Source organism: Cibotium barometz, chromosome 11 (assembly GCF_041138505.1).
Source record: "Cibotium barometz isolate CiBa-2024 chromosome 11, ASM4113850v1, whole genome shotgun sequence".
Taxonomy (NCBI): Eukaryota; Viridiplantae; Streptophyta; class Polypodiopsida; order Cyatheales; family Cibotiaceae; genus Cibotium; species Cibotium barometz.
The window spans coordinates 12,633,337-12,647,316 of record NC_141056.1 but is presented as its reverse complement, the minus strand read 5'-3'; the positions used below and the strand labels follow the sequence as shown (position 1 = coordinate 12,647,316).

The following is a 13,980-nucleotide window of genomic DNA, read 5'->3' as shown; positions in this document are numbered from 1 at the left end:
CCCAAAAGAGATTTTACACTAAGAGTGGTTGTTTCCTTTCTTCAAATCATGGTTTTCAAATCATGAACTAGCCTTTCTTCTCTCATGTAAGGCCTTCCGAGAGTACCACCCCATATGATCCTCTTCTTTGGAAATCCATCACCATGAATGTGTGGTGGAAGCCTAATCTGAAGATCTTGATTTTTGCAAGATGCCTATAGATTTGGCTGTGTTCCCATGGCAAGCTTCACATGAGGCTTATGCCTATGAGTGGCAGGGTTCCCTAGGCCTGATCCTAAGAGATTACAATCTATGATACACACATCGACACAAAATCTTCCACAAGAGAACGAGGAGAACTTGGAAATAAACATAAACAAAGAATACCAATATGTGGAAGTTCTAATGTTGAATTGTGATGGTTGATTGTATTGTTGTATGTTCCAAGGTAGATTTGATGAGAGTGATTGTATTGTTGTATGTTCCAAGGTAGATTTGATGAGAGTGATTTGTAGAAGGGTCAAGAATATTCTAGAATGTATTAAAAAGGTGTAGAAGGATTAAGAAATTTCTAGAATGTATTAAAAAGGTGTAGTTGTCATTGGGCCACTTGTTTTGGCATGATCTTGAGGCCACACTCATTATGTTGGGATGGGCTACCTAGTGCAACTATATATTTAGAGGTATTCTAGAATGTATTAAAAAGGTGTAGAAGGGTCAAGAATTTTCTAGAATGTATTAAAAAGTTGTAGTTTTCATTGGACCACTTGTTTTAGCATGATTTTGTGGCCAGACACATTATGTTATCATGGCAGACAATATTAGATAAAGTGGGAAAAATCCCATTCCCATGAAAAAAGTGGGGGTATGGTAAACTCATCCAAAAGTTTATCAAAACATATTCATGTGACATATCATTGGAAAGAGCTTGAAAAGTAGAATCTAGATCTACTTTGTCCGACAAATTTGGAGTTTGCATGTTCAAGTTATGGCCAAAACAATTTTTTTAAATACATTCCCATTTTGAGGGATTTTTTCCATTTTATCTAATACATTGGGCTACCTAGATGTATTCGAGAATGTATTAAAAAGGTGTAAAAGGGTCAAGAATTTTATAGAATGTATTAAGAAGTTGTAGTTGTCATTGGGCCACTTGTTTTGGCATGATCTCGAGGCCAGACACATTATGTTATGATGATGAGCTACCTAGTGCAAATATATATTTAGATGTATTCTTAGACTGAGTGTGTTTTTAATACAATTTACTCTTATGATTTATATGGTTGATTATCTTGCATCAGTTTTCTAATTATTGGATGATAATTTTCCCATGAATATTGATGGTTGTGTTGAGCCTCCATAGACACCGTAATTCTTATCATCCCTATCAAAGCCTCCTCGATCAAGCCTTTCATTCATTGTTATTATTGGAGTAGACATTGAACCCTAACTAGATTAAGTAAGGCTTAAGTAAGATTACTTCTTTTCTCTTTATTATTGGATTAGTTGAACCCTAACTAGATTAAGTAAGGGTTAAGTAAGATTTCTTCTTTTCTTCCCATTTCACCACTTAATTTCTTCTTTTTAGGTACTTACTCTACTCCCATTTCACCACTCAGTTTCTCCTTTTTAGGTACTTAGTCTATGTTTTTGCCTCTTTAGAGAGAGAGAGAGAGAGAGAGAGAGAGAGAGGGTCCTTGTCATTGTGTGTACACACACACACACACACACACACACACACACAAAGGGTCCTCCTCATTGTGTTTAATTAGGCCAACTAGTATACATGGATTCTTATTCTTGATTTAAAGACAATGTGGTTCTTCTTGTCATGATATTACATTAACAATTTTGATTATAATATATGGTTCTTACCTCTTACTAGAGTGCTTTATTTAGAGGACACTTGATAGCTAAGTGTACATTTCAAAGATGGATGCCATATGCATAGAGGATACAAGGGGGAGGGGGGCTATGAATGTAGATGAGTGAATGTTTAATGACTTATGAGGGGTTGCATTAAGGGTTTGTTAAAAGGCCCCCCAAGGTGGTTTAGGTCCAAGGGGGAGGGGGGCTATGAATGTAGATGAGTGAATGTTTAATGACTTATGAGGGGTTGCATGAAGGGTTTGTTAAAAGGCCCCCCAAGGTGGTTTAGGTCCAAGTAAATAGTGGTTGAACACTCTAGGTTGGTCTAACATGAACAAACCAACTATATCACCAAACTAATGTAATACTAGACTACACATAGAACCATAAGTCTACATGCAGCTTTAAGGCCCATTCAAAATTGAGCTAGTGCTTTTTTGGTTTCATCCGCTTAAGGATGAGGTATCTCACAAAGAACTTATGCAACGCTTAGTGCAATCTCAGGAAGATCTTCTTCATCAGCACTTAATGTCATTTAATATGGGAATATTGGTTTGCTTTTGCACATAATCTATTTGATAGTGTACAAAACTTTTCCAAGTTGTTCTTAACTATATGGCCTCTAAGGACTTGTTGTGTGCTCAACCATGGCTTTTCCTCATTAATGGAAGCCCTATAAAATAGAGTTAGCAAGACACCATGCACAAAAGAAGTAGAGGATGTAGCATTTATTTTCAAGGTATCCATGTCCACATCCAAATATGCAAAAATAGCTTGGACCATCCTCCATAGCAAAGAATGCGAGAGGTAGCTCTCATCTTGCATGCCATGTGGGGTCTACATATGGCCGCTACTACTATAGCGCGATGGTTGGGCCATGAATTAAAGGGTCACTCTAATCCAACAAAACCCTAGGAAATGCTTGAAGAACAAACCTTATGAACAATTGATAAAGTGTCTCTTGAAGCTCACTCTATTGACTTCCAAGAAGATATTAGGAAATTTTCAAAAGAAGGGATTCAAGAAAAACAAGACTTAGAAGCTTCCTCAAAGTTTGATCTCTTGCAACAAGCACAAATGCCCTCATCCTCATTAACACCTCATTATTTTGGAAGTAAGAACATGAAGAAACTTCCTTTGATGCAACATGTGCTGCCAGCCCCCCCTCCATCATCTTGCAAGCATAACTCCCTCATCCTCCTTAACCACTCATCTAATTCTTCACTCTCCATGATCAAGATGAAAGCATAACTCCCTCATCCTCCTTAACCCCTCATCTAATTCTTCACTCTCCATGATCTCCGTGCAAACTACATAAGCTTGTTACATAGTGTTAACCATTTAGATTGTCCTATGGCCCTTGGCCTTTCATGTGAGGTAGAGCTGACTTTTATAACATAGGATGAACGATTGAGTACCCTTGGCCTTTCATTAGATTTTCTTCTCCTCGTAGCTATGTTGATGTATTCATGGTTTCCGATGTCCCGAGAGAGTCGTTGTAGCGTGGCGTTGTCGATCGTAGCGTGCTGCGTTGTCTGGTCGCCCTTCGTGACGGCCCAGATGCTGGCGCCGGAGTCGTTTTGCAGCTCCTCAACGACGACCCTGCCTGCCTCCTTTCAAAAAAACGTGCAAAATGCTCTGGCCACCCTCTCGCAAGCCGCTTCCACCTGTCTCCACAGCAACGCCACCGCCGCCTCCGATGGCTCGCAAGCCTACGGCGCTTACCAGTGCTGGGCGCGCATCTCGCAGTCCAAGTGCTTCCAATGTGTGAGCGAACTCGCAAATTTCTCCTCATCGAATTGTGATCTGCAGCACACCGAAGACCAGACAATCATCTCGTTTAGCGGCTGCTATCTGCGTTACGCTGAGTTTGACTTCGTGAGCTCCTCCGACAACGCGCTGGTCCATTTTTCTGACTCGCTGACTTTGTGCGCCGGAGAAAGGACGACCAGCGGCGCCGCTTTCAGCGCCAACATGGACTCAGCGTGGAGGGCGGTGGTGGGCGCCGCCCCGACGAGCGACGGGTTCAACGCGTCCAGACAAGAGCCACCTAGTGGGGGGGCGGACACCGCCTACGCGGAGGCACAGTGCGCGTTCTTTCTGTCGCGGGCCCTCTGCAGCGCATGCCTCTCCTCAGCGATGGAGGAAGCGAATGGCAGAAAGTGCAACCTGAGTAGCCACAACAGCGTTGAGGTCTATCAAGGCCCCTGCCACCTCTACGGCGGCCACTCCGCCTACGAACTCCTCACAGCCGCCGCTTCCTCAGCTCACCACCTTTCAAACACAGCCAATTATCACTTCTTTTATGGTAGCAACGTTCAAAATTTGATGATTCTTGTTCTGATGTGAAGGCATAAGGTAACTTTTCTTGACCTCCTGTTTGCAGCTAGGGTTAGCGTGGCGCTGTTCATCTGCATGACTCTCATGCTGCCGATTTAGACCAAGAAGAAACATAAGTCAGAGTCTCTCTCTCTCTCTCTCTCTCTCTCCATCTGGTTTTTTTTTTGAGATATCGCTTGGCAATTGGTTTGTAAGGCATAGATAAAGAAGAATTTTCAAATGACAAAAGAGGACATAATTTGAAGTCAATTGGTTGTTTCTCTTCAGTGTTTGAAGGTGGTAATCCTCACACATTGCCCTCTTGCACATTTTGCTCTCTCTCTCTCTCTCTCTCTCTCTCTCTCTCTCTCTCCTAGTTCAAGTCCCACCGTTGGTCGTATATGCCCTCTTGTTGCATTCTGCCGACCCGTTAATACCTCTCTCTCTCTCTCTCTCTCTCTCTCTCTCTCTCTCTCTCTCTCACACACACACACACACACACACACACACATTTTCTATGTCTCCCTATCATAGGTTTGCAATGCTCTAATATGTGTGTGTGTGTGCATGTTGAATGCATGCAAGCATGCGTGCATGTGTGTGTGTGTGTGTGTGTGTGCATGCGTGTGCATGTGCGTGTGCGTGTTTAAAACAATACAAAAAGCAAGGAGATGGGCATGTGCGTGTGCGTGTTTAAAACAATACAAAAAGCAAGGAGATGGGCACTTATCAGAGAATTTAGGAGGCCAAAGCTAGACTTGGAACCTCAAGTCCAAGGTGATGCATGTGTGATAGGCGGGCCTACCAAAGCATGTAACACAATTGCAGATCAAATGGGTACTACTAGCAAACTATAAAAGATTCCTTAGTGTCTTTTAAAACACATTAAGCGCGAGTGAAGGTTTTCTAAAAGCATAAGAAAAGTTATTCTAGAGAAATGGAAAAATTAAAGGGGGAACCTCCTCCCACTACCCAACCCAAAACATGGCTCAACAATAGTGAACACAAAGTGAATGCATCTAGCCTAGGCTTTAATCTTCACTTTTGCCCTCTCCTAGCCTAAATCCTACCAAACAAGAAACTAAAAGGAAGGATTTGATGGAGTCAGAGGATCTTGTTAGACTTTTGTTCTTGACTTATATACTTAATAATGGAATAATTATTTCCTAGTGGCGGTAGGAGATGCATTTCTTTAAGGAAAGGTTTATTTTCCTAGTACTTACATAACATTGGTACTTGTCTCATTGCTTTTGATCCTCTTTGTTTCCATATCCATTTTTATCTATTTACAAGTTGATTGCAATTTTCTTGGTCAGTGTGCACTGAAAAAATTGTACTCTTGGAATATTTTGTTAATGAATCCTTTCACAAGAAAGCATATCTTATTATCAACAAATGTGAAATGATAATTATTTTAATGAATTTATAGAATATCAATGTGAAATGATAACTATTTCAATGTATTTATAGAATATCAATATGAAACAATGTTATATATGGATTCATAATGGTTCTAATAGTTTCTCCCATGGATTAATAATCAAATAATAGGAATTTATATATAGAATTGTTTACATCAAAAATATTCTCCCATTTTTTATTAACAAAACATAGAAATATAATCTCCCCTTCACAATCTTGCACTCTTCATTGAATTTGCCGTTTTCGCTTTAATCTTTGATCTCTACAATTCTTTATTTTCTTCATCCTTCTTATAATGGAAATGAAGGAAATTGACTTGAAAGTGATGGAAAATGGTTGGTACTAGGAAAAATAATAAAGGAGAAGTGGCTTTTTGTGGATTAGGCTTTATACATTTGATGGAGAATGTTTAAAAATCCCTTAAAGGGAGAACCGAAAGAATCCAACGGGCATGAATGGGCCATAAAAAGCAACTTTTCACTTAAAAAGTTACTCTAATGTACCTTATAAAATGATTATAAGACTTAAAAATATGTATCATTAGTTAAAATTATCAATTATCTATCCATTAAGTGTATAGGATTATCAATTATATATCCATCCAAGTGTGCATGATTATCCTAAGGCTTGGGACACATTGGGTGACACTAAGTCATGCTTACGATAACCTGGACATCGCATGATAGTTAGGACACTTAAGATGGTTGGAAAAATCATTAGATGATTATTATATAAGGATTTAATCATTAAAATTGGATTTTGACTTATTTGGAAGAAGGTTGGCAATAATGGATAATTATGAAGGATGTTGAAGGTCCTTAAAAAGCATATCTTAAGAACTAGGCAAATCGTGGATAAATCGTAACTTATGATTAAAAACCATCTAGCAAATTATGTATATTGCTATATTTTAGAGAGAAACAAGGGGTTTGAGGATCCAATGCATAAACTTATTGCTTGCATTTTTGAGCTAGCTGATAAGAAAATTATAAACATGTTTATCACATACAAAGCGTGCATTTTGATCTGTTAAGGGAGACTCACTACATTTAGAGTTTATATAAGATAATAAGGCTTAAAGTCTTCTAGATAGATACTCTAAGATTAGTTAGAATAGGGTATTGATAAGCCCTCTCTCTCTCTCTCTATTAAAGTATGATATTACAAATAGCGTATAAATATAAATCGTAGAAACTCTCATATAGACCTTAGGTGCATCTTATTCTCTAATTAACCTAATTTGAAAATCGGGACATGTGCATGATGGATTCTTTCCCATAGTCACCTGGTATTTTTCATTGCGTAGTAGGGATTCCTCAGTCTTAATTACAAACACTTCCATCTCTTTGGCCTTAATGACCAAGTGCTCAAAGATTGTAGCTGTGTTTGAAATTGTTGAATCTATTCTCTTGGCTACCATATCCGTTTGAGGAATATGTGGTTCATCATATGACTAAAAGTCGTAGGAGCATTGGTAAGTCTAAAGGATGTTACCAAAAACCCAAAATGACCACATTGAGTCCTAAATCCACTCTTATCCTTGTCATCCATTCTTACTTGATGATAGCGAGACTTAAGGTCTATTTTGCTAAATACCCTAGCCCCTCTTAATTTATTAAATAAGTCATTAACTTTGGGGATACGGTACCTATTCTTTACCGTAATCTTGTTTTTAGCTCTATAGTCTCTATACATATACGATAATCTTGTTTATAGCTCTATAGTCTCTATATGTATATGGTAATCTTGTTTATAGCTCTATAGTCTATACACATATAGTAGTTGCCATTCTTTTTCTTGATTAAAAGTATGAGAGCACATAAGGTGAGATGCTAGGTCTAATCAAACCTCTCTCTAAAAGTTGTTCTACTTAACACTCAATTTCTTTTTGGTCTAGCATATTGATTCTATAAGACCTGCTTTACAAAGGTGGTGTACTACTTTGGGAGAACCTCAATCTTATGGTCTTTGGGTCTCGAACGTGGTAGTCCATGAGGCAATTCCTCTAAGAAATAATCTATGAACCTAGAGAGGAATCCTTGTTGTGAGGGACTAGTATAGGTGTAACCTTGTTAACCAACACCATGTAAGTTTCCATGGCTGTAACCTTGTTAACCAACAACATGTAAGTTTCTCCCTCTTACATAAATCTCTCTTAGCCTAGGTTTGGCTAAGCAAAGGACTAAGCTCTTCTTTTATTCAACCCCCTAGACACAAACCCTTACCATTTTTTCTAATCCACATAATATATCATGGTTAATTTGAGGGTTATATTGATGTCTCCAAGGTATAGTATACCTAGTATGATATCTACCCCTGCAAAGTGCTACTAGGAAATCTCTTTTCTCCTAATAAGGTTTGATGCATATACCTACATCTTTCACTACCTTAGTGCAATTATACTTTGTGCTTGTAAAGAGGAATCTTTAACCTTATAATGTGAGGGAACATGCTCTAGGTCAAGAAATCTCATAGTTCTTTCAGAAATGAACTACCATCATCATGCAGAATAGTAATATCTTCACCAATTATAGTTCCTTTCAAACTCAAAAGATAATGAGATTTGCTTTTATCTTCATAGTCGATATACTCATGATTGTTGTTACCCTCTTCCTTCTTGAATGATTCCTCCTCCTTGTCATCCTTTATCATGTGTAGCTTTGCTTTGTTGCTCTTCTTCTTCTGTGACTAGAGGCTTACGGTTCCCCTTTGTTAGTATTGTTAGAAGTATCAACCCTCTTGGCATTATTGTTATCCTTGGGTTTGTCGAAATCTTTAAAAGAATCCCGATTTATGGGGTTTTGTCGTTTGATCGTCGAAATTCTGAGCCTCATTTGGAAATCCATTTTTCCTTTCACAATTTGTGGCTAAGGAAATAGCAGAGCTAAGGGAATGTGGATCGCTCTCTAATAGTGGGTCTAAGTCATGCTATAAAATTTCTCTTTTGTTCCTTCTCATGGACCTTATCTATGGCATGTAATTGAAGAAGAGTTTGTCGAAATCTATCAACATAGGTGGATATAGACTCTTTCTCCAAATGGTATAAGATGGCTTATAATTGAAGAAAATTTTGTCAAAATCTATCAACATAGGTGGACATAGACCCTTTCTCCAATTGGTGTAAGATGTCCCACTATTTCCTAGCCTTAGCCTTTTATTGTGGTGGAAGAAGTTTTCTTTTCGATCAACTGTTTTAACAGATTTCCAAGTTTGGGGTTTGGTGACATTCCACTATAAAGCATCACTCTCCATTAGTAGCGCACTTGATTTTTTCCCGTTTAGAGAGTTTCTCTCTCAAAGAAAACTCATCAAGCTAGCTAAGCCAAGAAAGGACATCACGTACACATCTTTCTTTACCATCATAATTTTGAAAAGTAAAAGCTTTATAGCTAACTTACTACTCTTTCTAGAATCCTAAGCATGTAAAGTGGCCTTAACAATCCTACTACTTCTAAAGTCTTCAAAATATAATGAATTTATGCCTCTACTTCTCTTTCTTTGGGATAATCTTCAGAATATGTGCCTTTTCTTCTCTTTCTTTGGGATAATCTATCTTTTAGATCCCTCCTCGAATCAAATTGATAAGATAGAGCATAGCATAAAATAAGAAAAACAGAAAAACATCACCATCAACACACTATTTGGTGCAATCTCCCCCCTCATACATGTAGCTCCACTTCCACTACATGAGTATTTTGAGAATTGTATTCAATAAATACCCCAAGGGCTGATAATAGTTGCGCATACAAAATAGGGCTTGCTTTTCCATGTTTACAAAAAATAGCTCAAACACTAGAGCTTGTTCACACACTAAATGTAAATAAGCAAAACTCTTCTAACATATGTGCTAATAATATAGCAACGCCAAGCACAAGTGTGCGTAAATAATTTATACAATCTTTTGGCACGTGGCCAACAAAATAATATTATTTCGAGATGATGTAGATGAGATCCTCCATGTGTGACATGTGCACTGCTCATCACCTATCTCATAAACGTAGACATAGTTGTTCCAATTAATTGCCTTCTCTACAATTAATCCCAATATAAAATATTGACAAGCACAAACTTAGCATACACTCACCATTTGTTTCACTACGATGAGATGAGAGTATCATTATACACATCATCTAGCATGGGGTGTATTGCCACTTATTACACTGTAATTAGCATGGCATACCACTTGTTACACTTCAATTAGCATGGCACATCAATTGCATAAACCACTTGTTACGCTTCGACCATGTACTATTGTCTAGCATAGTCCACTTGTTTTACTTTGAACACAATACAGTTGTCAAGCATGGCACTACTGGTTACACCTCAACAACATACACCCGTCAAGCATGGTATCAAGCTATAGCTAACACTAGGTAACTAGTATTTAATGTGGAGTCACCCATGATTCCAATTCACTAGGACGGCACACTTGTTACGCTTCGACCATCTGCTATTGTCTAGCATAGTCCATTTGTCTCACTTTGACCTCAATACAGTTGTCAAGCATGGCACTACTGGTTACACCTCAACAACATATACCCATCAAGCATGGTATCAAGCTATAACTAACACTAGGTAACTAGTATTTAAGTGGAGTCACCCACAATTCCAATTCACTACTAGGAGGGCACACTACTTTTGAGCGTCCCCGTCTAGCTAAAGGGTGGACATTATGTAACATCCCTCATGCCTGGATAAGTAACTGACCTCAATTGCGTGTTTGCGAGCAAAGGAGATCATTGTCTTACCATATACAAATTCTAGTATCTTTTCTAATTATGACAAAAAGACATTGTATCAAGGACTTCTATGTGTAATAAATTCTAGTGTCCCATACCACAAGACTAATACATAGTGAAAAATTCATAAGGTATAGTTCAAGATGGAACGGCCCAAGAAGTTCTACTTTTGATGCATAAAACTCTCCTTGAAATTTCCAAAAAGTCTAATATATATATATATATATATATATTGTAAAAATAATCAAATGAAATGAATATGTTACCTCAAGAATCGGAGTAGTCATCGTGGTTTTCTTCTTTTTCATCATCGATCATGTTGGACTATTGGATATTATCAAAAAATTATCTGTCTAATTATATAAGCATTCTTTTTGTGAGGACCCCACCCTCTATATCTATCAGTTTTTAACTATAGTGGAAGACTCATTAGAGGGTAAAGAGTCTCAAAAGATGTGCAAGGAGCACAATTTCTGGTGCTGGCCAGTGGCTACAAGGCAAGCTCTTGAAAGAGAAGCGGCCCACCATTTATGGGAAGCTGGTCAGTTATCTAGCAACATGCTTTACGTAGTTGCATTAGAAAATTGTTACACTAAGAATTGCATATGACTCCTCTGAATACACGCTCCCTCATAATTCGCACAAGTAAAAGGCGATTGACAGATCCTCTAGGCTCAACCAATATCTTACTTCTTGATTATGAAGATGACAGCCTTGAAACATTTTGACTATCATTCCTATATCCTAATAATCTTTTTTTCCCATGTTTCTAAGTTTCTCAACAATTTTTTATTTTGTTTGGAAAGCACATGCATGCTTGGGTCCACCCTACTACCTGCTTTCCAATTCTTTATCCTTTCTCTGGTCCTACCAGATCCACAAAGTCACTCTAGACCCCATCCGATCCCCGTAGGCCTAGCATGCTCTGCCACCCGACCCCACTGGGCCTATGGAGCTAGTGTAAACTCACACACCCTATGAAAAACAAGGAAAGACAGAGCTTATATACACACTCCATAACGCACATTTCTTTTCTTAAAACTTAATATTTTCTTAACATTTAAACATTGTTCAATATATATGAGAAAATAACACTGCACATCAGGACTCCAATGCTTCAAGTGGAAGTAAGCAACGTGCTTATGATCCCTTGCTTGACCTCGATAAGAATCACTTAATCCATCTAGATGTTCCATAATTTTTCAGCATTGGGCCTTTCACTTAACTCTAAAACGTTGTACAAATTCAACATTTTGTCCATCAAAACCTAGAGATTTTTTTTTCAAGATAAAAGATGGCAAGAATAACTTAGCATAAATAGCTTCTTCCATTTCCACAAGCATATCCAAATCAACAACCTTTTATATCCTAATAGATGTTTGAATAATTATAGCACACATTCTAATGTATCCTTAATGACTTTTTTGGAGTGGATAGAGTTTCACCTAAGTATTCAACCCACTCTCTAGCGATTATGTAGGTACGTTAATAGAAGCAGTGCCCTATCTACTAGAACATGTAGATGTAATGTGATCAATTCCTCTTTTAATTCTAAGCCCCCTAAAAACTTCTTATTCCAACTTTGAATGTATTGATGATAAAGACCTTGAAGCTTGAATAAGACTCTTGCACTCTTTTAGCCTGTATGTTTTGAAATCTTTATGCCAACACAAGGCTTTCTCTTTGAGGGAAATATCTTTAGCCTCAAAAGGTCTATAAGCATAGATATAGAGCATAAGGACAATATGTGTTCATCAAGCACTCATCTCTCCTTGCCTACATAGCTCTTCTCTTACTAAAATCTCTAACAGTTTTTTACATCTTTCTCTTATGAAATTGCCCTAAGCTTGTTGATCAGTTTTGTAATCCATTATTAGTTTTATAATGAATTATTTAGTCATAAACTAGATACCTAGACACATAGGCACCTAGGTGTTCACTAGATGTGAACACCAGATGAATCATCGCGGGCCCTTAGAGAAGGAGAGGGATGAATTTGATGTTGCACCTCCTTCTGAGAATGGAATCCTAGCACATCCATGGTGTTTGATTTTGATGAGATTGAGGATTGGGGCCACTTTTGGATAAGAAGGGTGGTTTTGGGCGGCTCATACAAACTTACCTTTCTCTAGCATTTGAGTAATAACCCCACTAGAGATTCTTATGTCTAGTGGATGAAAGCCTTTGCCTTTTCTCCTTTATAATTTAGTCTTTAAGATTGATGTAAACACCTTTTGTCACATCTTGTAAGCTTTTGCCTCTTCTTGTGTAAGAAAATTTGAATTTGTTGAAACCTCACAAATTTCCCTTAACATTTGTGCTTCCAAAACTTCCACTAAGAAATTAATTTGGGCATTTTCTTCACAAACCCCCATGCTCTAATTATCCCTTGAATTTGACTGTGCTCTGATACCACAATCAAAGGATCTTGTACACGGAGATTCGCCTTGCAAGCAAATTAATACAAGAATTCAAATACTATGAATGGAACATCAAACCTTGCACAAAGCATAAAAACATAAAACAAACACATAAGATAATAATCAAATACATAAGATTGGTGGTAATCTCTCAATCGGTGTGTGTGTGTGTGTGTGTGTGTATCCTTCTTGCACATGTGGTATTTTAATCATATTATCAAAAAATAGCCTTGGAGCCATTAGTAGAGTACTTTTCCAAAATTAGGTTTTTTTAAACAAATGTCTCACTTAAACAAAAAAAAATTCAAACTAGGTAGGTGTTCACGTCTAGTGCATTTCAAATCAAGGTACCCCCATCTCCTTGGTGAGCCAAATTAAAAGTGATAATGCTTATTGCGTAGCATAGAAGTGTTTACCATCTTCTTGGTGAGCCAAATTAAAAGTGATAATGCTTATTGCGTAGCATAGAAGTGTTTACCTAGGTAGCATAGAAGTGTTTACCTAGGTAGCATAGAAGTGTTTACCTAGGTAGCATAGAAGTGTTTACCTAGGTAGCATAGAAGGGTTCTTTCATTTTACTGAGAGAAGATTTAACCACATTTTAATAAAACACATACCCACATGGTACTAAAACACACATCTTTTTTCTTGCCTAATTATAATGGAAACAACTCTTGGTATTTTGGAGACCTCTATATATATGCATTTGTGTACCCCTTGGACAGCCCTTTCCAAGTACAAGAAGTGCATTTTGAGTTTGTAGAGACCACATCAAGATCATGTATGAGCATGGTCATGTGCATGATCATGCACGATGATGATGTATGTATGAGCATGGTCATGTGCATGATCATGCATGGTGATGATGTATGTATGTCCACACCATGTATGATTATGTACATGGTGATATATGTGTGTATACCCATTCCATGCATGATCATGCCGTGTCACATGCTTACATGGACACAGTAGTCCACCTCAACAAAGTTTTAGTGCCAAAGGTCGCCAAGAATATAACCTCCTAATGTTATGAGATTGGTAGGAAACACTAAAAGGTGAGACTAGGAAAGTTTTTTTATATGTTAAAGGTTTGCATATAAATAAGGTTTAAGGGATTTCAAATAGGAAATACCTAAGCAATGGTTAATAGGCATTAAAGTTAAAGTAAAAGGGGAAGCAAATGGTGCACAATGGAAGCCCAAGGGACACAAAAGAGGGTGCCCTCTTCTAGG

The 13,980-nt window shown here is 37.8% G+C and overlaps 1 protein-coding gene across 1 annotated transcript; it reads left to right on the top strand.

The window, feature by feature from the left end:
• Positions 1–3,108: 3,108 nt before the first annotated feature.
• LOC147633768 (uncharacterized) lies at positions 3,109–4,342 on the top strand. Its single transcript, XM_086804484.1, has 2 exons — positions 3,109–4,156; positions 4,235–4,342. Exons 1-2 carry the CDS (start codon positions 3,304–3,306, stop codon positions 4,285–4,287), a joined length of 906 nt encoding a protein of 301 aa, XP_086660610.1. The 5' UTR covers positions 3,109–3,303; the 3' UTR covers positions 4,288–4,342.
• The last annotated feature ends 9,638 nt before the right edge of the window (positions 4,343–13,980 follow it).

Coding starts and splice junctions, on each gene's coding strand:
- LOC147633768 (XM_086804484.1), top strand. CDS start 3,304: ATGTTGATGTATTCATGGTTTCCGATGTCCCGAGAGAGTCGTTGTAGC. Junction 4,157..4,234: donor CAATTATCACTTCTTTTATG/GTAGCAACGTTC, acceptor TCCTGTTTGCAG/CTAGGGTTAGCGTGGCGCTG.